Below are 27,633 nucleotides of genomic sequence, written 5' to 3' on the forward strand. Positions count from 1 at the left end.
ACGAGACATGTGCCTCGTGTCCCTCTGACAGCTTTGGTTATACAGAGTTTGGTATAATTTCCCGCACGTTTGTCTGATCCTTGCTCTTTAGGTTGTAAGCTCTGTGGTGCAGCATTTGCCTTTTGTGTGTCTGCACCGCACCTAGCTCATTGTGGGCTACTTAAATAAAACATGCAGTCTGGGTTATTTTGGAGCTTTTTCAAAGAAGGCAGAACTTTGTTGGGAGGAGGTGTTTGGGAAGGGGAAAAGAGAGGATTGGGGTTGTTGTTTTTACTCCCAGTAGACCTTTTGTGCTTCCATGTACCTTAGAGTATGTGGTGCTGCTTGCAACTTCTCCTCTTCTTCTGATGCAAATGCAGTTTCAAAGCTGCCGTTATTGCTACTGTGCTTGTCCCTTTCTCCCACAGAACCAGTTCCTGCTACAGCTTGGAGTTCTATTCAGTGGTTAACCCTTCCACCCCTTACAGAGATTTCTGCTAAGGGAAAATCCCTGTATGTGATATTTATTATGTTAACATGAATGCATGTGATTAAACTTACATTCACTGAAACACTTAAATGACTCTCCATGCCAGTACACTTTCTGCTACTTGGTAAATCAAACATGAGTTTTCATGTCCTTAGCACGGCTATTACTTTGACCTTTCCATTCAGCTTATGCCACTAGCAGAAGTTCACTGACCTTTTGCAGGACTGATTTTTTAAGATCATTAAAATGAATACAGTGGGGTCTGATTAAGAAACTTTTTTTGTTTCCAACCCCTTTCTTGCAAACTAATGCATTAGTGAATACAGAAATTATTACCTTGCAGGGTATTAAATTATCTGGGACCAGGCAGATTTCAGAAAACAACCTTGAATAGCATCAGATTTTCCAGGAGAAACTTTCCAGGAAACCAAATGCTGATGACTGGAGCCTTGGATAGTGCATTTATGTTGCAGACTTTACTCTGTCAATCCCACAGGGATGTTAAACCCAGATTAGGTATGCCAATGAACTCCTTGACTTCAGTGGTGATTTTTTAAAAAAATGTTAGCTACTGAAGTATTTTAGGTGCTTTGCATAAAAGACATGCAAGGCTTCTGAAAAGCCCTGCACAGCCAAAAACTCCCATCCACTTCAGTAGGAGCTTTGGGTGTACAAAGAATGCAGGATCAGACTCTAAATGATGATAGAAAATTACAAGATTAAAACAACAATAGTTTAAATTAGTGAAAAACCATAAATAGCAAAGGCAGTCTCATTCTGCATAGATTCAGAGAAAAGGACAGTCTTGCTATCTAGGACAGGAGATCACTAGGCAAATATTGTCATATGTACAGGATCTGTGTGCATACACCATAGAGATGGGCTGAGAGGCCCCTGTCAAAGTTCCTGACTCTTTATAAAGCCCTTTTCTCTTTTTTTTTCTTCCTCTGCACACTTTTTGTATCCTTGTCTTCTCCAGGCTTGAAGTGGCAGCAGGGGGAAGGGTTGTATTCTACAAACTAGTAATATATGCCAAAATCTCTTCTGTTCATCTGCCATTGACACCAGGAACGAGACTGAAGGTCACATGGTTCCCTCAATAGGCAACAGGCTCATCACCTGCCGTAACCATTATAGTTATGACATTTTCATGGGCTGTTGTAGAAACAGTTTTTTAAAGTTAGCTTGATAGATAAGTAAAGCGGGAGGGTATATGTAGTTGCTCGCCTTTCTGTAGTCATAACTGAAGTTTACTTGATTCAATTGTCTATTGAGAAATGTGTGCTCTGCATGGTCCCTTCATAGCTTTTCAAATTGGGCTTGCCTCAGTATCCATGCATATTGGTGATACTATGGATTTTTAATTCTGTATTTTTCTTCTCCTGGTCTTTCTCCTTTCCACTCCTTTATTTCTGTTGTGTTTATTTCCTTGCTGATATTGTGGTGTCACTTCCTTTTCCCCTTCTCTTCTGTCTCCTCCGCACCTTCTTGTTCCTACATCCCATAACCTGTTTTCTTTGCCCGGTACTTCCCTCCCATTCTTCGTTTATTCTTCTCCATGTGCAAGGAATGAAATGAAACTATATTCATAATCTCTGAAGTCTGAGTATGTAGCACTTCAGAGATTGGGGAGCCGTAAATTTTACTCTGCAGCTTTCAGAGAGAGCAGGGTAACATAGCAAAAGGAAAATTGCTAGCATGTCACCGTGCCATATGTCAGCCAACTTTGGGCTGTGCTGTCTTTTTCTTCATTCTCTTTCTCTTCCATTCCTCATTCTCCTTGTAATTTTCCATCTCTTTCTTTTCTTCTCACCTTTGCCACTCCCATCCCCCTTCAAACACAAAGCCCCAGGTAGCTTGGCATTGGTATGATCAAATTGTTAGGCTCATTAAAAGGAAAGGTAACAGCATTGCTATTAGAACACTACAGAGGATAAGAACTTCAACTTTTGACTGTCTCTTTGCTAATCTGAGGACAAGTGGAAAATCTCTAGTCAAATTAGAGGATTGGGCCAAAAGAAATCTGATGAGGTTCAACAAGGAGAAGTGCAGAGTCCTTCACTTAGGACAGAAGAATCCCATGCACCGCTACAGACTAAGGACCGAATGGCTAGGGAGCAGTTCTGCAGAAAAGGACCTAGGAGTTACAGTGGACGAGAAGCTGGATATAAGTCAACAGTGTGCCCTTGTTGCCAAGAAGGCTAACAGCATTTTGGGCTGTATAAGTAGGGGCATTGCCAGCAGATCGAGGGACGTGATCATTCACCTCTATTCGACATTGGTGAGGCCTCATCTGGAGTACTGTGTCCAGTTTTGGGACCCACACAACAAGAAGGATGTGGAAAAATTGGAAAGAGTCCAGCAGAGGGCAACAAAAATGATTAGGGGATGGAACACATGACTTATGAGGAGAGACTGAGGGAACTGAGATTGTTTAGTCTGCAGAAGAGAAGAATGAGGGGGGATTTGATAGCTTCTTTCCGCTACCTGAAAGGGGGTTCCAAAGAGGATGGATCTAGACTGTTCTCAGTGGTAGCAGATGACAGAACAAGGAGTAATGGTCTCAAGTTGCAGTGTGGGAAGTTTAGGTTGGATATTAGGAAAAACTTTTTCACTAAGAGGGTGGTGAAACACTGGAATGCATTACCTAGGGAGGTGGTGGAATCTCCTTCCTTTGAGATTTTTAAGGTCAGGCTTGACAAAGCCCTGGCTGGGATGATTTAGTTGGGGATTGGTCCTACTTTGAGCAGGGGGTTGGACTAGATGACCTCCTGAGGTCCCTTCCAACCCTGATATTCTATGATTCTATGATTGTGCATATACTGGCTAGTGTCTGTAATCATAGACTATGAGCCAGTTTGTCTTTTATGTGGTGTTCATGTGTATTTAATATCCAGATTATTTAATGATCATATTATTTCCTAATAATGCCTCTATTAGGAATTAACATTTGTCTGGAGTGTCCACTCCAGTAGGGATAACAGAGCATGTAAATAATGTAATGTATAAAACTGAGACAAAAAATTAAACAGTGGCCTTTTTCTCCCTTCCCTCCTTTCTGCAGTGGAGAACGTGGTTCTGGGAAAACTGAAGCCTGCAAACAAATAGTGAAGCACCTGACATGCAGATCCAGTTCCAGCAGGTGTACCTTTGATTCAAAGGTAAAACATGTAAGTAGCATTTTGAGCTGTTTCAGAACATAGCATCAATATGTATTTTGACCAAGAAAAGAGATTTTTACTTAGAGGGAAATTGTGAATTCCACAGGCATACTTACATAGGGCATGATCCTGCCCTAGCTATTGAAATATTTTAGGTGCTTTGTTGATCTAAAGGTGGAGGAGGCCTGGAATTACTTCAAGTCAAAGTTGCAAAAACTATCAGAAGTCCACATCTCAAGAAAGGGGAAAAAATTCATAGGCAGGAGTTGTAGACCAAGATGGATGAGCAAGCATCTTAGAGAGGTGATTAAGAAAAAACAGAAAGCCTACAAGGAGTGCTAGATGGGAGGGATTAGCAAGGACAGCTATCTTACTGAGGTCAGAACATGTAGGGATAAAGTGAGAAAGGCCAAAAGCCATGTAGCGCTGGACCTTGCAAAGGGAATTAAAACCAATAGTAAAAGGTTCTATAGCTATATAAATAAGAAGAAAACAAAGAAAGAAGTGGGACTGCTAAACACTGAGGATGGAGTGGAGGTTAAGGATAGTCTAGGCATGGCCTAATATCTAAACAAATACTTTGCCTCAGTCTTTAATGAGGCTAATGATGAGCTTAGGGATAATGGTAGGATAACAGTTGGGAAGGAGGATTGGAGGTAGATATTACCACATCCGAAGTAGAAGCCAAACTTGAACAGCTTAATGGGACTAAATCAGGGGGCCCAGATAATCTTCATCCAAGAATATTAAAGGAACTGGCACATGAAATTGCAAGCCCATTAGCAAAAATGTTTAATGGATCTGTAAACTCAGGGGTTGTACCGTATGACTGGAGAATTACTAACATAGTTCCTATTTTTAAGAAAGGGAAAAAAAGTGATCCGGGTAACTACAGGCCTGTTAGTTTAACACCTGTAGTATGTAAGGTCTTGGAAAAAATTTTTAAGGAGAAAGTAGTTGAGGTCAATGGTAATTGGGACAAAATACAACATGGTTTTACAAAAGGTAGATCATGTCAAACCAACCTGATCTCCTTCTTTGAGAAGGTAACAGATTTTTTAGACAAAGGAAATGCAGTGGATCTAATTTACCTCGATTTCAGTAAGGTATTTGATATGGTTCCACATGGGGAATTATTAGCTAAATTGGAAAAGATGGGGCTCAATATGGAAATTGAAAAGTGGATAAGGAACTGGTTAAAGGGGAGACTACAACGGGTCACACTGAAAGATGAACTGTCAGGCTGGAAAAAGGTTACTAGTGGAGTTCCTCAGGGATCGGTTTTGGGACCAATCTTATTTAATCTTTTTATTACTGACCTTAGCACAAAAAGCGGGAATGTGCTAATAAAGTTTGCGGATGACACAAAGCTGGGAGTATTGTCAATACAGAAAAGGACTGGGATATCATACAGGAAGATCTGGATGACCTTGTAAACTGGAGTAATAGTAATAGGATGAAATTTAATAGTGAAAAGTGCAAGGTCATGCATTTAGGGATTAATAACAAGAATTTTTGTTATAAACTGGGGATGCATCACTTGGAAGTAGCAGAGGAGGAGAGGGACTTCGGGGTTTTGGTTGATCACGGGATGACTGTGAGCTGCCAATGTGATATGGACATGAAAAAAAGCTAATGCGGTCTTGGGATGGCTCAGGAGAGGTATTTCCAGTAGAGATAAGAAGGTGTTAGTACCATTATACAAGGCACTGGTGAGACCTCATCTGGAATATTGTGTGCAGTTCTGATCTCCCATGTTTAAGAAGGATGAATTCAAACTGGAACAGGTACAGAGAAGGGTCTACTAGGATGATCCGTGGAATGGAAAACCTGTCTTATGAAAGGAGACTCAAGGAGCTTGGCTTGTTTAGCCTAACCAAAAGAAGGCTGAGAGGAGATATGATTGATCTCTATAAATATATCAGAGGGATAAATACCACAGAGGGAGAAGAATTATTTAAGCTCAGTACCAATGTGGACACAAGAACAAATGGATATAAACTTGCCATCAGGAAGTTTAGACTTGAAATTAGCCAAAGGTTTCTAACCATCAGAGGAGTGAAGTTCTGGAACAGCCTTCCAAGGGAAGCAATAGGGGCAAAAGACATATCTGGCTTCAAGACTAAGCTTGATAAATTTATGGAGGGGATGATATGATGGGATAGCCTAATTTTGGCAATTAATTGATCTTCAACTATCAGTGGTAGATATGCCCAATGGCCTGTGATGGGATGTTAGATGGTTTGGAATCTGAGTTACTACAGAGAATTCTTTCCTGGGTGTCTGGCTGGTGAGTCTTGCCCACATGTGGAAGCCAGCTTTGCTAACATGGTTTGTGGTCATTTTGATTTTCATCCTTGCTTCTACATATAGGAAATGTCTATAGTACAGTGCTCTCCCTTAAAAACATACCTATTGCCTTTGATAACTAAATAAGGTTCCATCTGTGTCTGTGGTGTTCCTTATATGTAGTATTGCCGTAGCATTGTTGGTCCCAGTACATTAGAGAGAGAACGTGAGTGAGGTAATATCTTTTATTGGACCAACTTCTGTCGGTGAGAGAGACAAGCTTTCAAGCTTCCTCACCCACCTTCTCCCTCCTGGTATTCCTTCTGCCAAGTATAAAAAATACTGCAGTATCTGAAGTAATCTTATAGGAGACAAAATTGGAAAGTTTTAGGGAAATCACTGTGTCTTGGTGATACATACAGTACTATCATTACTATTCTCTAACAAAAACAACAAGGAGTCCGGTGACTATACCTTAAAGACTAATAGGTATATTTGAGCATAAGCTTTCGTGGGTAAAAACCTCACTGAAGTTTGAAGTGCAACTCACACAAATAGACAACCCTTCCATCAGTGATTATTTGGAAACAGGAAAGCATGGGAACTGGCCACTTCTGTCCAACAGCAGAATCTATTTCTGTGACAGTAAATACTAAATCCAAAGTTTTCATTCAACTGGACAGCACAACTCGCCTATCATACTGTTACAGCAGGAACACAGATGGTTAAAGTTCAGATGGACACTCCAGTCTAAACCACTCTTTTTTGGACTTTTATAACTGTTTCCAAAATGACCTTTTGGGCTAAATGACTCATGCTTGGACTCAGCTCCGCTGCCTACTATATTGACCAATATTGTCTCATTGTTTACGTATACTCCCCCCATTTGTCTGTTTGTATCCATCTGTTGACTCTTCTCTTACACTGTAAACTATTTGCACCAGGGACTGTTCTGTGTTTTTACTGTGCCTAGCACAATGGGATCCTGGACCATGATGAGGGCTCCTATGTGCTATGGGAATTCAAATAAGAACAGTCATAGTAATAATATTTGAAATGTTTTAATCTGCAATCCATGCAGTCATTTCTGATTTCTGAATGTTCTGCTTTTAAAAAACTTGTCAGTCTCTCCCTCGCTCACCATCACCACTTAAACTGAGCTCAAACTGTCATTGTTTTGGAACACAAACTTGTCATATGCATAATCTTCAATAAAAATGAGATATTTGCTAATTTTGGGGGGGTTTTTGCAATAGCATTTGAAACTGACACACAGGTTATTCAAAACACACTATTTTCTTTCTGAAATATTCATGCTGCGTTCTAGATAGAGAAACACTGGCCAAGTACAACTGACACAAATAGACAGTGTTTATTGTCATCAGTGATTATTTGCAAATGAGAAGCTACAGATGTGCAGATACATATCTTGTACATTCACATGCCGATGAGTTAGGAGTCCTACTGATGTCTGGTTATTGGAAAACACACCTACATTCATATTTCAATAGTTGTGTATTGAAATCTGATTACATTGAAATAAGCACAACTGAATTTACTTCAGGCATTATACATTCAAACAAAGCCACAGTCTGGAAATTCAAATATTAAAGTTTTCAGAGTAGTGTTTACTTTATTGCATTGCACTGTTATCACACAGAGAGGTCTGAATCACTGGCAATACTTTTTAAAATACATGCTTTAATATAGATGATCAATGAAACTGTGTTAATGTTAGAGAGGGAACTGTAACTTTTCAGTTTTGTGCATTTAAATTCTCCTGTTTGATGTTGTACTAGCATAGTTATATACAAGTAACAAAGCCTTAGTTCATTATGTTAAACACAATGGGTCAAATCTAAAGCTGGTGTACATCAGAATAACTCCACTGACTTCAGTGGACCTACACTGATTTGCTCCACCTGAGGACCTGGCCCATAAATCCTCCTCCTGTATTTTAACTCAGTTATGATTTCAAAATCAAGATCAGATCTTCTATGGCTTTTCCTTTCCTACAGTTCAGATTAAATAAATAAGAAGAACTGGAGGACTCAGAGAATAAGTAACTGGGAAAATGACCAGCATGGTCCAGTGACTACGGAACAGGAATCAGAGTCAGGAAACTTGGGTTCTGCTCCTGACTCTGACACTGACTTGGTCTCTGTCATTGGGCCAACTTCTGTCAACAATCATGCAGGTGCAATTCAGATCAGTTAAGATGCTTTCCATAAAAAGTAAATGAGCACATACATAGGAGGGCAAATTTGGTTTTCACTTTAATTTACTTTTTAGGAAGTACTGGTAAGCATGATGAGCTAAATTCATATGTGCAGCAGCTATGCATAACTCTATTAAAGTCAGTAGAGTTGTATGTCTTTACACAAGTGTGGAATTAGTCTCACTTGGCCAAATTCATCCTTGATGTAATCCTGCTGAAGTTACAGAACTAAATTAGCCAATTTTCTGCTGCCATCTACTGGACAAATAGCTAATTAAATTTGTAATATTTCAAGGATACGTTTTAGTCACTGGTATTTTTAGTAAAAGACATGGACAGGTCATGGGCAGTAAACAAAAATTGATGGCCCGTGACCTGTCCACGACTTGTACTATATACCCCTGACTACTGGCGCTGGGGTGGGGGCGAGCAGCAGCGCACAATGCAGGACACCTGCTGCTGCTGCGGGGACGGGTTGTCGGGGCTGGCAGGCTCCCTACCTGGCTCCGCATGGCTCCCCGGAAGCGGCAACATGTCCCTTGGCTCCTAGACGGAGGCTCGTCCAGTGGAGCTCTGCGCGCTGCCCCCACCCTGAGCACTGGCTCTGTAGCTCCCATTGGCCAGGAACCGTGGCCAGTGGGAGCTGCAGGGGCAGTGCCTGCGAGTGGCAGTAGTGCACAGAGCCCCACTGGCCACACCTCCACTTAGGACAGAGCCAAGGGACGTCGCCGCTTCCCCAAGCTAAGCAGTGTCCGGAGTCCTCACCCCCTCCCATACCCAAACTCCTGCTGCTGCTGGTGGGGGGCACAGTGGCCCAAGACTGCCCTTGTAGCAGCCGGTGCAGCTGGCCCAGGGGCTGCCCGAGCTGCTCAGGAGACCCACAGGCCTGCCGTACTGGCCGCTGCAGAAGTCACGCTGGTCACGGAAAGTCATGACTTCCATGACAGACACACAACCTTAGGCATGATTTTCTACAGCCTTGCACTTTTGTGTAGTAAAATAGTAGTAGTGCATTATACCCAAGTTTTCCAAGGTGCAAATGACAATGCAAGGTGCAAATTAGTTCTGAGTCAGGCTCTCCATCTAGTTAAAAAAAACATACTAAAGGGATGGTTTAGATAATACTTAATCCTGCCATGAGTGCAGGGGACTGGACTAGATGGCCTTTCGAGGTCCCTTCCAGTCCTATGATTCTATGTAACTATATGATATATAGTGACTTAAATTCACAGGGAGTCACACAAATCCTTGCTCAACCAAATGAGAAAATACACTTTTATTGTAAGACTTTTTAACCAAATATATTTTAAAAATGTGTAAAAATGGCACCTGGATTTGCCACTGCATGTTATATATATACCAGTCATTTGTTTGTGTGAGAGAAAAGTGAAACTTATTTTCACTCTGCAAAATATATTGTTTAAAAAAATAATTTGCCCAGTAAGTTGGATCAAGGAAATGCATTTATAGAGAGCTGCCAAAAAAAAAAAAAAAAAAAAGCTGAGCTGGATTCATCTTTCTTACACTGGTGTAAATCAGGAGTAACTCTATTTGAAGTCAATAAGCCAGATCCTCTCCCTCACTCCAGCCCCTTTGTGATAGTCTAATGGTGCACAGGGGCCATAAAGCTGCTAGGTTTTCCCATCTGGGGAGGTCCCCAACTGGCACATAGCCAGCATAGCCGGTTTCTGTGGTACCCCGTCAAGGTTCCTCCTCCACTCTAACTCTAGGGTACAGATGTGGGGACCTGCATGAAAACCTCCTAAGCTTACTTTAACCAGCTTAGGTTAAAACTTCCCCAAGGTACAAATTAATTTTATCCTTCGTCCTTGGAATATCCACTGCCACCACCAAACTCTAACTGGGTTTACTGGGAAACATAGTTTGGACACGTCTTTCCCCCAAAAATCCTCCCAACCCTTGCACCCCACTTCCTGGGAAAGGTTTGGTAAAAATCCTCACCAATTTGCATAGGTGACCACAGACCCAAACCCTTGGATCTGAGAACAATGAAAAAGCATTCAGTTTTCTTACAAGAAGACTTTTAATAGAAATAGATGTAAATAGAAGTAAAGGAATCACCCTTGTAAAATCAGGATGGTAGATACCTTACAGGGTAATTAGATTCAAAATGTAGAGAATCCCTCTAGGCAAAACCTTAAGTTACAAAAAAGACACACAGACAGAAATAGTCATTCTATTCAGCACAATTCTTTTCTCAGTCATTTAAAAAAATCATAATCTAACACATACCTAGCTAGATTACTTACTAAAGTTCTAAGACTCCATTCCTGGTCTATCCCCGGCAAAAGCAGCATATAGACAGACAGAGACCCTTTGTTTCTCTCCCTCCTCCCAGCTTTTGAAAGTATCTTGTCTCCTAATTGGTCATTTTGGTCAGGTGCCAGCGAGGTTACCTTTAGCTTCTTAACCCTTTAAAGGTGAGACGATTTTTCCTCTGGCAAGGGGGGATTTTAAAGGGGTTTACCCTTCCCTTTATATTTATGACAACCCCTATTGCAGCCCCCAAGCAATCATGTCAGGGATGGGAGGGAACATAGCTGAAATGTTACTACATGGGGAGCCATAGCCTGCTGGTGTTCTTTGGATCATCTCTGAGGCTGCTCTAAAGCATGTCAGGGCCACAACTGGCATGCAGCTAGCCTGAGAATCAGGAAGCCACAACCGGCAGATACTGGTACATCAGAGAACCTGACCCAATGGAGTTGTGTTAGTGTAAAACTAGGGTAAGTGACTTTTTATTTCTAGGATGTGGCTCTACCTCCTGATCTCTACCACTGTCTGTCAACAAAGGTTTTTTGCAGTGTTGTTGTAGCCTTGCTGGTGCCAGGATATTAGAGAGAGACAAGGTCAGCGAGGTAATATCTTTTATTGGACCACCTTCTGTTGGTGAGAGAGACAAGCTTTGGAGGTTACACAGAGCTCTTCTTCAGGTCTGGGAAAGGCACTCAGAGTGTCACAGCTAAACACAAGGTGGAACGGATTCTTAAGCATAAGGACTTAACATATGTTGCAAGAGACCATTCAGAGTGAAGTGGGCAGTTAATATCGCTGCAGTCCTAGGACAAAGGAGTATTAGAGGGTTACAAATTGTTAAAATTAGCCGTAATCTGGAGTCTTTATTGAGTCCATGATTTTTACTGTCTAACAAAGTTGTTATTTTAAGCTCCCAGGCTCATCTTTTGAAGGTAATGTGCAGGTTTCCTTTGAGCTTGTCTCTTTCACCAACAGAAGTTGGTCCAATAAAAGATATCACTTCACCCAATTTGTCTCTCTTACAAAGGCTTTGTCCTTTGAGCCCTCCTTATTTCCCTATGAACCTTGGCAAAGAGTTTCAGAAATAAAAGCGCTATATAGGCACACAAATAACTGGCCTGATTTCAAGTACTATTCACCCAACAGTTGCCACTGAAACACATTGAAACTCTTTCCTGTTTACTTCCTGTCATATTGCCACTTCACTACCTTTATATTTTATTGCAGGTAAACTGTATCTTGGAGGCTTTTGGACATGCTAAAACAACCCTGAATAATTTGTCCAGCTGTTTTATAAAATATTTTGAGCTGCAGTTCTGTGAGAAGAAAAAAGTATTAACTGGAGGTAAGTATTATTTATATTATGGTTGCATCTAGAGGACTTCCGCGTCTGAGTCCCATTATGCTAGGCATATAGAAAATGATGGTCCCTGACCCAAAATGTTAATTGTCCAAAAGACCAGACATAATAGGCAGATGAGACAAGTGGAATTGTGGTATGAGGCAAAGAAGACAAAATTATAAAAATAGTAGCATTTGTGTAATTATTAGCCAATCAGTAGTGGGAATCATAAGTACAGTATTAAAAAGAAGCTATCTGTTCTATTTAACCACTAGAGGGCAGATAAACACAAGGAAAATTTGTGGAATACCTCCTATATTTCAAAGGAAACTATATTTCTATATATGTTTATGGTTTAAAAAAATAACATGATCTATTTACTTTTCTAATGAAATTAAAAATAAGTAAAGGATCATTAACGTAGATTACAAGCATTGGTAATTAGGGTTATAGTATGTACTTTAATATCTCCTGAACGAATGGTTCTCAATCTTTTGCACTGGTGACCCCTTTCACATAGCAAGCCTCTGAGTGCAACACCCCTTATAAATTTAAAAACGCATTTTTATATATTTAACACCATTATAAATGCTGGAGGAAAATCGGGGTTTGGGGTGGCGGCTGACAGAGGCACAATTCCCTGAAAAGCTTCTGGAGGGGCACAGCTATGTGGCAAAAGCTACAGTCTAGCTTCTGGGTAAATTAGAGTGAATTGTCCTCATGTTTCCAAAATAATCCATTTTTGTAACATTCCAAATTGGTCTGTGCTTTCAGAGAAGTCCCCTAAGTACATTGGGTATACATCTGGGTATATTTCAGTTCGCAGAAATAAGGACAAAAAAATCTCAGTTGATTTTCTTCTGGAGAGCTCACTGCACCTTTAGTAAAATTAGATGGTTTATTCTTTTCCCTTCATGATGAAAATATCATGGTGTGTGTAACTAAAAGGATTTTTTCCAGTTGGAATATGATACTTATGAAGTAAATTTAAAACTAAGACGAGTAAAGCAAGGTTTTTCATTTATAAATCACTGCAGGATGATTTGAAGAAAGAAGGTGATTTAAACATCAACATGGACTAAAACCACATTTTGACTTGAGGGTGTAAGATTAAAGCTAAAGGTTGTAGAACCCAGGTTTTAAAAATCCTATATTTCATGTATCTTTAATTGAAGTCAATAGAGCTACTCCATGTATAACTAGCACACACAGACATACACACACAGAGAAACACACACACCTAGATTAACATAACATTATTAAGGTTGCAAAGTCAAGTAGTCAGAAGTTAGGAAATGCCAGATTAAGGTTCCCTATGCATTATACAATACAGCCTTTAATTACATGATCTGAGATCAAATATACCAGGCCTTTGTGGCCCCCTGCTTGAGGCCCCAGTGCTCTGCTGCACCCCATGCCAGGCAATAGTTCTCTGAGAGGAAAAGAGCAGCTGGTATTAAATCTCCACACTTGCCTAGAGAGGCATCCCGGGAGCAGCCATTTTGGGAGCCATGGAGATCTGGTCCTCTAGCAGCTAGAAGGCCTAGCGACCAGCACCAGCCAGTCTACACCCAGCGGGCCAAAATAAAAGGAGCTGCCTGCTGCTAGCAAGACAGTACCTGGCTGTAGGCTGCAGAGTGAAGAAGGATGTTTCCTAGGCCGCAGTCAAAGGAACCAGGCCTGGGCAGGGCCTGTTTGTGGCCACAGTTGAGGGCAGGAGTGCAGGAGAAACCCTGCTGGGTTGATTGAGGAAAGGGAATTAAGCTCAGATGGGTAAGAAACTATTGTGTTATAATTGGTGCTAAAGGGCAAGGAACTTTTTTTTTTTTGAGTTTGTGGTACCCAGGAAGGAGGTTGGACTGTGTGACCCAGCGGAAGGGCTGAGCCACAGAAGACCCGCAGGGCACAGAGGGAGCTGAAGAAAATGGCACCACTGTGCCAGGACACAAGGGGTTGCTCCAAGAAGTGAGTGTAACTCACCAAAATATGGTACCAAAAGCAGGATGCAAGACTGCCTTTCATCAAGAAGGGATCATAATACAAAACAATGCTTACGCCCATCTCAAGCATGAGATCGCCGATATCTTGAATCTTCAGATGAAGCAGCAGCAACAAGTCCAGGAGCATTAGTCTCAGGCTTGGTAGGGAGCCCACTATGACAGTGTCCGGATAGGCCCAGCCATCACAGACACCAAAGGAGAAGAAGTCAGACAGTCCTGCTAATGGGGCAGGTACTGTGGGCAAGAGGGATCTACATGTTGGGTTTGCCCCTGGAGTAACAGAGATAAAAGGAATTATTGGTGGGTGCTGAGTACTGAAGCACCCAGGGGAGGTCTGGATCACAAAGGATGCCTGCTCTCAGATGCCAGAGACTCTGATGGCTGTTAAAGAGACTTAGCCCCAGAGCTAAGAAGAGTGAAGTCCCAAAGGTAATGTGTTTCATGTGTGGGGAGCTAGGGCATGTAAAGAGACATAATCTGGCAAGGATTTTGAAACGGAAATAGAGAGGACCTCACTATGGGGGTATGAGAAATAATGTAACTCGACAAATCTAAGGTATGAAAGTCAAGACCGGGTTCTATCACACGGTTCACTGTCCCCACTGTTTATCAGGGATATGGTGATGTCTCCTTTACCCACCGGGCAGGAGAGTTTCAGAAGTTTAAAGGGCCTGATGCAGGAGTCTTAACCCAACAAACAAACAAAACATTCAGAAGAACCCCAGCACTTGCAGGGAAGAAAGCAAGGACCCTAGTGAGGAAACTTGGGGGAAGGTCCCAAAATTCCCAGCATCCCAGGGAACACGTGGGGCAAGAAAACTAATGAGATGATGGAGAAGTTATTCAGTTTAGAGATGCAAATGTGGACTTTCCAGGTAAAATTATTCAAGGAAAGGGTGCAAGTCTAGTAACTAACCAACAGGCAGATAGGGCTAGTAACAGATAGTGAGAGAAATTACTTACTTGGACCTAGATGCAAGGGCTGGCTGAAATGCTCAAAAGGGAGCAGGGTCTTCCTCAGGAAAAAGCCAGAGTTAGCACCTGAGAGGTCCATCAGTTAAGGGTGCAGCTCTAACACTTATAAGGGCAGATGATGGCTAAAATACTCCAGGCTTTGGATGACTGCACATCTGAACAAGGTGTCAAAGGCCAGAAACCACCTGACTGGGATGGACCATCACAGTGGTGGCCAATACATAAGAGCAGAGAATCTTGATTTTAGCAGGGAAGCAGAGCTCAAATCAAAAAGAAGCAAAGCAGCAGCATGACTGGGGATAACTGGTTTAGGAAAGCAAATACAGGTTTAAGGCCAGTAGGAGATATGATGATGTCCAAATACAGATCTTCCCTCCCTCCTTTAGAGGTGAGGGCAGTGCGGCTGGAATAGCTATAGACTCAGAGTCCAAGAAATGCCAGGCAAATGGCTATTAGATAGATAAAGGGAAGAGGGAACTAGTTAACAGGACAAGTTCCCGGGAACTGAAACAGGAGGAGCAAGGGCTTGACCTATTGATGGAAGCCTTTTGGAAAGGGCAGCCAGACAGGTTTAATCAACCAGCCAAGGGAAGAAGTGAAAGACACTGAGAATGGGGATAGTGCAGTGCCACATTGAAACAGCTGCTACACCGGGAATAGAAGAGAGCAAACAAGCTATACGACCAACTGTGAGAGATCCAGGCCAACAGCCAGACTCAAGCACCAGTCCTTCGCCAGTCGTGCAGCTACTTTTGGAAGTGGGGCTAAAATCAAAGATGGAAAAGGAAAGAAAAGAGGTTGCTAAAGGAGCAACTGCAAAGTCTGCAGGTAGCAAATCAGGCTGAGACCTCCTGGCTCCAAGAAGAGCTGGACAAGGAGGAGCTAAAGGAGAAGCAAGAGAATTTCCAGCAACTACAGATGAGAAGGAAGCTGTTTAGATTGACTGTACAGCCAAGATCAAGGAGATCCAGCAGAGGAAGGATGAAGAGCTGAAATTTCTGCTGTTTTATAACCTGAAACTGCAACAGGATCTACAGACAGCTACATAGAATGTCTCTAAAGTGCAGGGCTAGCTACAAAGTCAGTGAAAGGAACATGAAGTGGCTCTGAAAGACCTCCAGGACCAGATGCGGCACTGGAGACCCAGCAGATCAGTTTGCAAGAGTAGAATATAATGCTCAGCCTGGGGCTTCAGCAGCAACAGAGCGAGAAAGAATTGTTCATGGGAAAATGGGACAACCTCAACACCCAGCTACAAGAATCATTCTGATCCAATAACCAGCTCAACAAATAACCAGTAACAAATTGAGGAACTGAGAGGACAGAGGATGATGATCCAGGAGAGAGCAGGGAGTTGTAATAAGCACACAAGCATGGACATTGAAGTAGAAAGCTTGCTGACAGTTGACCAGGAAGCTTACGTCCCCACAAGGGAGTGGGGTAAGTATTCAAGTACCGCACCATACACCAATACAGAGGCTGTGTCAACCATAGAGGCTGTGGTGATACAGTAATCTCTGTGGCTACCCAAAAATCTCAACAACTAACAGAGTGCAGAAAATTAGAAGACAAGGTCACTGCAGCTGATAAAGTCAAGGAGGAAGTCATGGCATAACTCAACCTTATAGAGGGCCAAAATGCACTATTCTTGTAGGAGCTAGAGAAAATAAACTCTTCAATGGACTGAGGTTCTGGCTCAATCCATAAAGTGAGAGCAAGAGTCAGCCCACCCGAGGATGAAGAAGGAGGGCGACAAACAACAGTACTTGCTGTTACAAAAGGAATTGAGGGAACTTGATGAAAAGTTAAGACCAGTGATAAAAGAATCAAATTACTAGAAAGTGAGAAGGCAGCCCTCTGGGTGAATTGAGCTCTGGGGAATGTCAGGCACAAGACAAACAGGCTGAGGCAGTACTCAGATCTCAGGAAAGGAAAGCTGCCAGACCAACAAGGGAAAATGGCATGCCCAAGAAGGAGCCACAGTGCAAGAAGAGGAGCTGATGCTCCCCCCCGAGACCACAGATTTGGAAACCTCAATACACAGTTCTAATCAAATGGGAGCTGAAAAGAAGACTAGCCTATAAGCAAAAGTGAACGTTTCAGGGGAGAACAACAAAAATGATTCTCCAACCGGTAACATCACACACAATGTGATGTGGGTCCAAGAGGCTCAGAAATGGGCTTTCATAAACTCTTTAATGAAGGCCATAGGAAAAAAGATGTGATTTGGTAATAATTAGAAATCCTAAGATGGAATTGAATTGGATAAAAAAGACTTTGTGTCCAAAGGCTGTGCATGTGAGTGTCTCCAGAAGGCCATTCCCAAAAAGGCAGAGAAGCCGTCTTGCACAGTGCTGTTGGTTACCGTCAATGCTGTTGGAGGACTAGAATTACAAGACATGCAACTTATTTTGAATGACATACTGAATACTACATGACTTGTAGTATTGTCATATTCACTGATGAGACAAGAAAAATGGTTAAAGGGCTGGCAGACTTCCTTGAGGCAGCCAAACAAGAACTGCCCCCATGCTGGAAGAAATGATCAAAGGAGGTAAATAGGCCAGTAGCCCTATAAAAGATAGTCAATGGGATCACCCTGCTTGAACCCATATAGGCATGGGCAGGTAATGAATTGTACCCAGGGAAGGGCAAAAGTCATGGAAAAAAAGGAAGGGATGTTATCCTTGGACAAGACCAACACCCTGGTTCCTTTCTGCAGTGGGAGGCATGTGACAGGGTGTAGCAGGCCTTTGTGGCCTCCTACTGGAGGCCCTGATGCTCTGCTGTACCTCACCTCTGGAGCCAGTTCTCTGAGAAGAAAAGAGCAGCCAGTATTTCATCTGAAGGCTTGCCTAGAGAGGCATCCTGGGAGCCATTGAGATGTGGTCCTCCAGCCACTAGAAGGGCTAACAACCAGCAGCAGCCAATCAAGGCCTAGCAGGGTGAAAAAAAAGGAGCTGCCTGCTGCTCGCAAGACAGTTCCAGGCTGGAACCTGTGGAGTGAGGAAGAATGCTGCTTAAGTGTATGCACACCTCGTCCCCCTTTTGGGAGTGGATCAGGGTTGTGAGGGCACCATGGTTGCAGTCTACCAGACTGTCCTTGCACTCAAGATAGTGTGGCCCAATGGCCAGAGTCCATGTGGCTGCCACCAAAGGGAGGTGGCGGCTGTGGTAGGGGAACACTGGCCCACCCGAATCCACTGGGTCCCAGCTCAGGGCCCTGTCAGTGGCAAGTCCACCCAGTCAGCAGGGATTCTACTGCAACACACTGACTTTACATGGGTGGGAGATACCACTCACTCCGCTTCCAAGGGCCCCTTCCTACTGTGTTTCTTGAAGCTGTAGTCCATATGTTGTTGGGGTCTCTGGGTTCCCTGGCATGGGTAGCTCTCTGGAACTCTGACTTCCACCAATCAACTTTAGGTAGCAGGTCTCCGGTCGAGTCCTTAGGATCTTTGGTTCCTGCAGTCAGGGGCTGTAGCGGCTCTTAGCCTGGAGCCTCCACCAACCATGCTTCCTCCTCAGTGGCCTGCCCAGACTGAGCTGAACTGCTCTCCTTTCTACTAGCACAACAGTTGGAGCATGCCCAGCATGGTATGAGGGGTGGGATTTCCTCCACCCATAGTGTGGGATTAACGCACACCCCATCACACTAGGCCACAGCCAAATCGTAGGGTCTGTTTGTGGCCACAACTGAGGGTAGGGACCCTGCTGAGTTGATTGTGGAAAAAGAATTAAGCCCAGAAGGGTAAAAAAGGGTTTGGACTGTGTGACCTGGCCAGAAGACCAAAGCAGACAAGACCTGTATAGGCTGACTGACAGCCTGCAGGGGGCACCTGGAGCTGAAGAAGATGGCAGCACTGCTGCAGGTACCGGGGGGAGAGGACACCCAAAGAAATGAGTGCAACCTACCACATGATCAAGCCATGCTGTTTTTGTCCACAGAACAAATAATGGAGATGCTCTCTGATAAGCAGCTACAGTAACTCCTCACTTAAAGTCGTCCCAGTTAACGTTGTTTCGTTGTTACGTTGTGGATCACTTAGGGAAGTTACGCAATGCTCCCTTATAACATTGTTTGGCAGCTGCCTTCTTTGTCCACGGCTTGCAGGAAGAGCAGCCCCTCCTCATGTGGATTAGAACCGGGGGGGGGGGGCGGAGGGAGTGGGGAGCAGCAGCTTTCCACCACCCCCATCAGCTACCCTAAATTCCCTGTAAGGTACCGTGGCTGGGCAGCTGCCCATCAGCAGTTCAGGTGGCCCTCCCCCCACTGCCTGCTGCTCCTGCCCTCTGCCTTCGAGCTGCTCCCTGGAGTTTCCTGCTTGCTGGGGGAGGGCAGGAGAGGGGTGCTGATGTCAGGATGTCCCCCTGCCTCTGCCCCCCGCTCTGTACCCTCTCTTCACAAAGCGAAGGAGGGGGATAGGGCTCCGGGACAGAATGGAGGGAGCTTGCTGGAAGCTGTTGCTTCCTGTCTGAACTGATTGATCTGCCTAAAAGGGCAACATACTTGTAGTGGCATCACTGTACTTAAAGGGACAATGCATGTCTCTCACTCATGCATGCACCCCCCAGCACTTTGGAAAGTCAGCACCTGTGCAGCCATGCATATGCTCTCAGGAGGAGGGAGCAGTACGCTCCAGCTGGATAGCGTGGGCTCATCATCATGTTCAGTTTTTGCAGGGAAGTGTTTGCAACTACTGCCCTGCATCTATTGTGTTTCCTCCCTCCTGCCTCAGTCCATGCTGCCTTGTAGAGTGTGAGACTACGTTAACAACAGCATATTAACCCTTAAGGGCTCAGGCAAGTGCTAGTTCATCATTCAGCAGCAAGGCATTCGCTGGGAAATATTCTACCCTCTGACTCCACCACCTCAACCAAGCTGCATAATCATTCATTGCTGTGTACAATATTAAACTGTTTGTTTAAACTTGTTTAAAACTTATACTGTATATATATATGTCTTTTGTCTGGCGAAAAAAATTCCCTGGAACCCAACGCCCCTATTTACATTAATTCTTACGGGGAAATTGGATTCGCTTAACATTGTTTAGCATAAAGTCGCATTTTTCAGGAACATTACAACGTTAAGTGAGGAGTTACTGTATTATATATTTTGTTTTATCCTTATTGTTCAATGTGTGGCCCCAAGCCTTAAATGTACTGCACACTATTCAAATCCTGCTCTGAAGACAGAATTATTATTTCCTCATGGACTTTCCTATGGCACTCATCGTTACAATATCTGCGTGCTTCACAAACATTAACAAATTTATTTTCATAACAACCCTATGAGATGAGGTGGTGGTATTATCTCCATTTTGCATATGCAGAATGGACCCACTGAGACATTAAGGTCAAAAGTTTCTACTAATTTTGAGTACTCAGTTTGAGATGCCTGGGGTCTGTTTTTTGTTTTCCCAGAATACACATTCTTAGCTGACTGATCTGGGGCCACACATTGAACCAGCTTTCTCCACCATGAATTACATGCAGCTAAACTTCCAGGCTCTGATTCAGGATTGTTACTTCAATTTTATACCACTTAGTTGATTTCAGTGTTTGGAATAATATGGTGGTGAATCAGGTCCCTTAACATATACTAATATGTAACTTACACCTGGTTACACATCACCTCTGAATTTGGCCCAGTGACTCTTACTGAGTCTGAGGGAGTTTAAGATGTCATCATTTACATGCCAAGGTGCCAGAAGACAAGGAATGTAGCAGGAAAAGTGGCTAATACGTTGTTGTTAGTAGCTGTAAGTTGAAATAGGCCATCTTACTGCAGTTTTTTCAGTGAAGTTACACCTGATTTATTCCACTGTGAGAAGAGGATCAGGCCCATTGTATTGATCTGTAGATTAAAACCCACTCAGTGATTTTGTGTATCTCTATGGAAGAGCATTTGCAGCAATATTTACCGTCTCTTGCACTGTTTAAACATGAATGAACAGTGTAAATATCAAAAGCACCAGATTCTCTTGAGATGTGACTTTATAACTGACATTTATGCAAACAGGGACAAATGCAGCTGGTTTGTAAACAAAACTTTAAAAATTAGGTCACGACCGGCAAGATTTTAGGTTGTTTAGAAACCTTAATGAAAGATGTTTTGTTACGAGGTCTGACTCACGTCAAATTATCATAGAAGATGCACACTGAGGTGAAACAAGAACTGAGAATGCTTGACAAAATTACAGCCAATAATTCAATGTGAAGGAAGTGAGTAAGAGCCTCCAAAGTAATACAGTGGTTTGTTATCACAAGTGATTCAACATATGAGAAAGGACCTAAATTTTACATCAAACAATAACATCTCATATCCATTTTGGCGACTTAGTACAGTTGTGCTTTATACAATAGAAACAGGACTAATTTGCTCATTTCCATGCCCCAAATATTCTGAGAAACAAATGTTAAGGCTGCTTCATGTTCCTTCCCTGAATGTGAATAAAATAAGTATATACATTAGAAATAGGGCTGTCAAACTATTAAAAAATTAATTGTGATTAATCATGAGATTAAAAATGTGATTAATCGCAGTTTTAATCACACTGTTAAACAATAGAATATGATTTATTTAAATATTTTGGGATGTTTTCTATATTTTCAAATATATTTCTATTGCAACATAGAATACAAAGTGTACAGTGTTCACTTTATATTATTATTTTATTACAAATATTTGCACAGTAAAAAGATAAGATAATATTTTTTCAATTCACCTCATGCAAGTACTGTAGTGCAATCTCTTTATAGTGAAAGTGCAACTTTAAAATTTTGAATTTTTTTACATAAATGCACTCAAAAATAACACATGTAAAACTTTAGAGCCAACAAGTCCCATCAGTCTTACTTTTTGTTCAGCCAATCGCTCAGATAAACAAGTTTGTTTACATTTAAGGAAGGTAATGTTGCCTTCTGCTTATTTACAATGTCACCTGAACGTGAGAACAGGTGTTCGCATGGCACTGTTGTAACTGATGTTGCAAGGTATTTACGTGCCAAATATGCTAAACATTTGTATGCCCCTTCATGCTTCGACCGCTATTCCACAGGACATGCTTCCATGCGGATGATGCTCATTAAAAAAAACTGTGCCTTAATTAAATTTGTGACTGAACTCCTTGGGGGAGAATTGTATGTCTCCTGCTCTGTGGTTTTACCCACATTCTGCCACATATTTTGTGTTATGGCAGTCTTGGATGATGACCCAGGACATGTTGTTCAATTTAAGAACACTTTCACTGCAGATATGAAAAAACACAAAGAAGCTACCTGTGACAGGTTCCCCCCCTTCGGGGTGCCACCTAGGACTTGAGGTATCACTGAGCCTGCTTGACCCACCAGCCTAGGCTCCCTGTCACCCTGTAATGCTGCGACAAACTGCAGACGCTCCCAGTCTCACATTTTCACCAGCACACAGGTAGGGACACATCCAGCTGCAGAAACACACAGACACTGAAATCAGCTAAGGAATTACCCAATACTGGAGTGCATACCTGCCTCTAGAAGGTAAACCCAAAATTGTGCTGTCTTGCACTGCACAGAGAACTGTACAGCGTAAGCTCATGAAATTTGCCCTCTCCCTCAATGTGGAGAGGGATATATACAGCTTTCTAACCCAAGTTATGATTTCTACATGCACTGGTTTTAGACAAAACAGCACAAGTTTATTAACTACAAAGATAGATTTTAAGTGATTATAAGGGATAGCAAATGGATCAAAGCAGATTACCTAGCAAATAAAACAAAAACTCAATCTAAGCTTAATATACTAATTAAATTGGATATGAACAGCAAATTTTCACCCTAAATGTTGTTCTAGGCAGTTTGCAGAGAGTCTTGAAGGCAAGCTGCACTTGTTTGCGGCTTAAATCTCTAGATATTCCATTCACAGGCTAGACAACCCTCTAGCCTGGGGTCAGCCCTTCCCCCTAGTTCAGTCCTTTTGTTTCTCAGGTGTTTCCAGGAGTCCTCTTTCTTGGGCAGGGAGTCAGTGAAGAACGAACCATGATGGTTTCACTCCCCTGCCTTAAATAGTTTTTGCATATGGTGGGAATCCTTTGTCTCGCAGGTTGATTCCCCACCCCGAGTCAGTGGGAAAACACTAGTAGTATCATGGAGTCCAGTACCAGGTGACTTGGTCACATGTCCCTGCAGTCATAACTCAGAGGCTGTTTGAGGCAGGTGGGTGATTAGCATCTTCTGAAGCCTATTGTTCTCCCAAATCGCTCTTCCCAGCTAGCCATTTAGACTGGTTGCATTCTGTCTAGTGGGCGTTCCCCAAGTGTAAACACATTTGTAATAGATGCATAGACAATATTCCTAACTTCAGATACAAAAATGATATATGCATACAAGTAGGGTAATCATATTCAGTAAATCTTAACCTTTCCAATGATATCTCACGTGCCTTATCTTGCACAAAATACATCATAATTTTGCCATACTCATAATAATATTACTATGAAGAATATGGGGCATAATGCTAGATGTTAGATTTCTAAAGATAACTACAGCACTCAACCCAAGGTTTAAGAATCTGCAGTGCCTTCCAACATCTGAGAGGGATGAAGTGTGGAACATGCTGTCAGCAGTCTTAAAAGAGCAGCACACTGATACAGGCTCTAAAGTTTTACATTGTTTTGTTTTTGAGTGCAGTTATGCAACCAAGAAAAATCTACATTTGGAAGTTTCACTTGCACGATAAAGAGATTGTATGAGGTAAACTGAAAAATACTATTTATTTTATCTTTTTTACAGTGCAAATATTTATAATAAAAATAATCATATAAAATGAGCAATGTATACTTTGTATTCTGCATTGTAATTGAAATCAATATATTTGAAAATGTAGAAAAACATCCAAACATATTTATAATAAATTTCAGTTGGTATTCTATTATTGTTTAACAGTGTGATTAAAACGGCCATTAATCCCAATTAATTTTTAATAGAGTTAATTTGTTTTGAGTTAATTGCTTGAGTTAACTGCTATGAACTGACAGCCCTAATTAGAAAGGACATTTTTCACCCTAAAAATGTGCCTTAGTGCACAGCTGAAAAATGGAGACTGATAGTCCTCATAAGTCAGGGTCTTAAAAAATAACAAAATCCTGTAGTTGGTTTAAAGATTCAGGATTCCTATTTCTTCTCTTCTCTTCTCTTCTCTTCTCTGTAGGGTCTTATACCTCCTTCATCACAATAGTATCTTGAAGGTCTTCCTGTAGTACATTAAGTAATATCACTAACATCTGCCACACATGGTTATTCTTTCTTTCATCTTCTCCCCAAGGTAGGAATGGTGTATGCAGTTGAGTGTTTGTGTTTGGTAGGGTTATTTATCTTTTTTTATATACATACTGCTATGAATTTATATTAGAGAAGGCAGGGCAAAGAAACACACCGTGGTTTTGGAGCAGAAAGTGGTGAGCTTTCTGGTTGTTCTTAGTTTCTGAGGAAATTCAAGGACCATCACAAATCTCACCATCTTCTGATTGAAAAGCAAGGTGCATTTCTTTGATCTTGCCTTCTGTAATACAATCACATAGTGTGTACATAATAAATAACCCTACCAAACCCAAACATCAACAGCTTCCAGCAAGCCTCTGAAAGAGCTCCATCTGCTTACAGATGAGGTTTACCCTTATAGAAGAAAGTTCCGTTTTCCCTGAGAAGCAGAGTTGTCGGTCACATTCTACATAGAATCATAGAAATTTAGGACTGAAAGAGACCTTGATAGGTCATCTAGTCCATCCCCCAATGCTGAGGCAGGACCAAGTATACCTAGAGCATCCCTGAGAAGTGACTGTCTAACCTGTCCTTAAAAACCTCCAATGATGGGGATTCCACAACCTTGCTTGGTAACCTATTCTGGTACTTAAATTTTTCTAACTTTAAGGGTAATTTCCTAATAGCTAACCTAAATCTCTCTTGCTGCAGATTAAGCCAATTACTTCTTGTCCTATCTTAAGTGCACATAGAGAACAATTGATAACCATCCTCTTTCTAACAGCCCTTAACATATTTGAAAACTAGTATTGGGTCACCCCTTGGTCTTCTTTTCTCAAGATTAAACATGCCCAGTGTTTTTTACCTTTCTTTTTAGGTAAGGTTTTCTAAACTTCCTATCATTTTTGTTGTACTTTTCTGGACTCTCTCCAACTCGTCCATATCTTTCTTAAAAGTGTAGCTACCAAAACTGGAGACAATACTCCAGCTGATACCTCATCAGTACTGAGTAGAAGGGAACAATAGTATTTTTCGTACCTGCATCACATTGCTGGTTCATATTCAATTTGTAATCCACTATAACCCCCAGATCCCGTTCAGTAGTACTATTGCTTAGTCAGTGATTCCCCAACTTGTAATTGTTTGTTTGATTTTGTTTCCTTCCTAATGTAGAGCTTTGAACTTGCCTTTATTGAATTTCGTCTCACAGACTTTAAGGTCAGAAGGGACCACCATGATCATCCAGTCTGACCTCCTGCATATTGCAGGCCACAGAACCTCACCCACCCACTCCTGTAACAGTCCTATAACCTCTGGCTGATTTACTGAAGTCCTCAAATCATGATTTAAAGACATCACGTAACAGATATTCCACCATTTATACTAGTTTAAAGCTGAAAGTGACCCGTGCTCTAAGCTGCAGAAATCTTGTTGAATTCAGACCAATTCTACAATTTGTTAAAGTCATTTTGAATTCCAATCCTGTCCTCCAAAGTGCTTGCAACCTGTCCAAGTTTGGTGTCATCCACAGATTTTATAAGGATACTCTTCAATCCATTATCCAAGCTATTAATGAAAGTATTGAATAATATCAGACCCATGACAGACCCCTGCAGAACCCTACAATATACATGTTCCCTGTTTGATAGCAAACCCTTGATAGCTACCCTTTGAGTTCAGTTTTTCAACCAGTTGTTCCGCCCACCTTATAGTTCATTTCAACTAAACCACATTTCCATACTTTGCTTATGAAAAAAGCATGTGGGACAACATAAAAAAGCCTTACCAAAAACAAAATATATCACATCTACTGCTTCCTCTCTATCCACTAGGCCAGTAACCCTGTCAAAGAAGGAAATTCGGTTCATTCAGCATGATTTGTCCTTGACAAACCCATGCTGGCTATAATTCCAAGCTTTAGGTGATCTTTTAGATATGCTGGGTCCAAGTCATTGAGTGCCTTGAAGATAAGGACCAAGAGTTTGAACTTGACTCAATAGAAAATCAGTATAGAAAGCAGAGGACAGGCTTGATGCACTTGTGGTAGCCCATGTTGTTGAAGAGATGTTCTGCAGCATTATGTACTCAGAGTTTCTGAAGGATTAATGGTTCATGCCATGGATATCGCATTGCTATAGTCCAGCTGCATGTATAATGAAGGTCGTCATTGTGCTCCAGGATGGTAAGCAGTCTACCAGTCATGTGGAGATGGTAGAAAGTGCTACTCCTAGATCCTGCTCTGTGAGAGTTTAATGTAAGTAAGGAGTCCAGGACCACTCATAAATTACAGTCTGGTGAGGTCCTGAAGTTCCATAGCTGCCTAATGGACCTCACAGTCTGAACTTCCACCTTCCCCAAAGCAATGCAATCCCAAAATGTTTCTTCTTGCTCCCCTCAAGCCCTATCTAACACTGGGAAGACCTTCTAAAATTGCTCAGGTGCCCTACTGTTGTTTCTCAGAGCATCATTCTGTGTATTACCTTTCTGGGAATATGCTAACTATAATCTGAAGCAACTGCTATTTGTTCTTTGATGGCTACAGCATTCCCACTTGGCCGCAAACTTACCACCACCAGTGAACAGGTCCCAAAAGTGGGAATGCATCCGGGTGACTCTCAAAGAACAACAAATTAAATGTTTCTAGCAAATTAAATGTTAAATGTTTAATGGAAGTTGGAGCTGGCCTGATAGACTATAGTAGTTGTTTATATTTATTCCTTAGTCACTGAAGAGACTGATTGCACAGAAATGACACCAGATGATTTTAGTATTGCCAGAAGTTAATTGAGACCCAACGTGGACATTTCAGTATGTTGGCGGAAAAAATGTCTTCCTGAGTCAGTTGACACCTGGCTGTCATGGATATAAGGAAGTAAGCCAGGGTATTCAGCTTCTCAGAAATCTGAAAAGAAAGTCAGCAGTTAAGCCCCAAGGAAATCAAGTCTGACAGTTTCCTACTTCCCTGTTCCCAAGCCTCACTTTCAGAAAGAAAGCCATTATTTCTGAGAGTAAGTTCCATAGAATTAAAGCATAAGGACACAGCCTGATTCATGAGATGAAGCAGAATTTATTTTCCCCTAAATGTTTGTCATTACAGCATAGGAAACAATGTGTTACAAGTACTGGTGATTGGCTAAAAAAATGGTTTCAGGTCTCAACCACTTTTCAGAGTATTATTTTTTGTTATACAAAAAGTGAAGAGAGTGGAGCCAAAACAGCTCTCTGATATATTCTCACAAAATGGTTCAGCTCTAATCCATCAAACATTATTTTGTCTTTTGAAACAGCTCTGCTGAAGACAGCATGGTCTTTGAGAGAGAGAGAGAGATGCAGTTTCAAAGAATGAATTGCTGAAAAAAGGACCAAATGTCCACACTTACAATACAGAGTCTGCTTGCTGACTTTGTAGCTACTGACTAGGTCAAGTGATCTATGAAAGGGAGTGGAAATTTCCTCGCTGTGTATAGGCATAATTTCTACTGGACAAAAATAATACAGTACATCTTTGGTTTAGAACTCTATTATATTTCCTTAACTTTATACATTTTATTTCACACACGGATTAAAAAAACATATTTCACCTTATAGAAGAATAGTGCACTGTTAGGTTTGTTTCTGAATTCCATTAAGCTGCATTAACAGGATGATGTTTTTGATTCATGCTG

General features: G+C 41.8%; 1 protein-coding gene across 6 annotated transcripts in view; it reads left to right on the forward strand.

Annotated features, from left to right (window-relative positions):
* MYO16 (myosin XVI) overlaps nucleotides 1-27,633 on the forward strand; it is a 610,604-nt gene that overhangs the window by 352,272 nt on the left and 230,699 nt on the right. For 5 of the 6 annotated variants that reach the window (XM_073349543.2, XM_078853554.1, XM_073349529.2 and 2 more), the window contains 2 exons: nucleotides 3,534-3,639; nucleotides 11,642-11,759. In XM_073349543.2, the coding sequence (XP_073205644.1) occupies nucleotides 3,534-3,639; nucleotides 11,642-11,759 (224 nt within the window). The remainder of the gene's footprint in view (nucleotides 1-3,533; nucleotides 3,640-11,641; nucleotides 11,760-27,633) is intronic. The other variant, XM_078853548.1, reaches the window with a different exon arrangement.

The sequence above is a fragment of the Lepidochelys kempii genome, chromosome 1, assembly GCF_965140285.1.
Source record: "Lepidochelys kempii isolate rLepKem1 chromosome 1, rLepKem1.hap1, whole genome shotgun sequence".
Classification (NCBI taxonomy): domain Eukaryota; kingdom Metazoa; phylum Chordata; order Testudines; family Cheloniidae; genus Lepidochelys; species Lepidochelys kempii.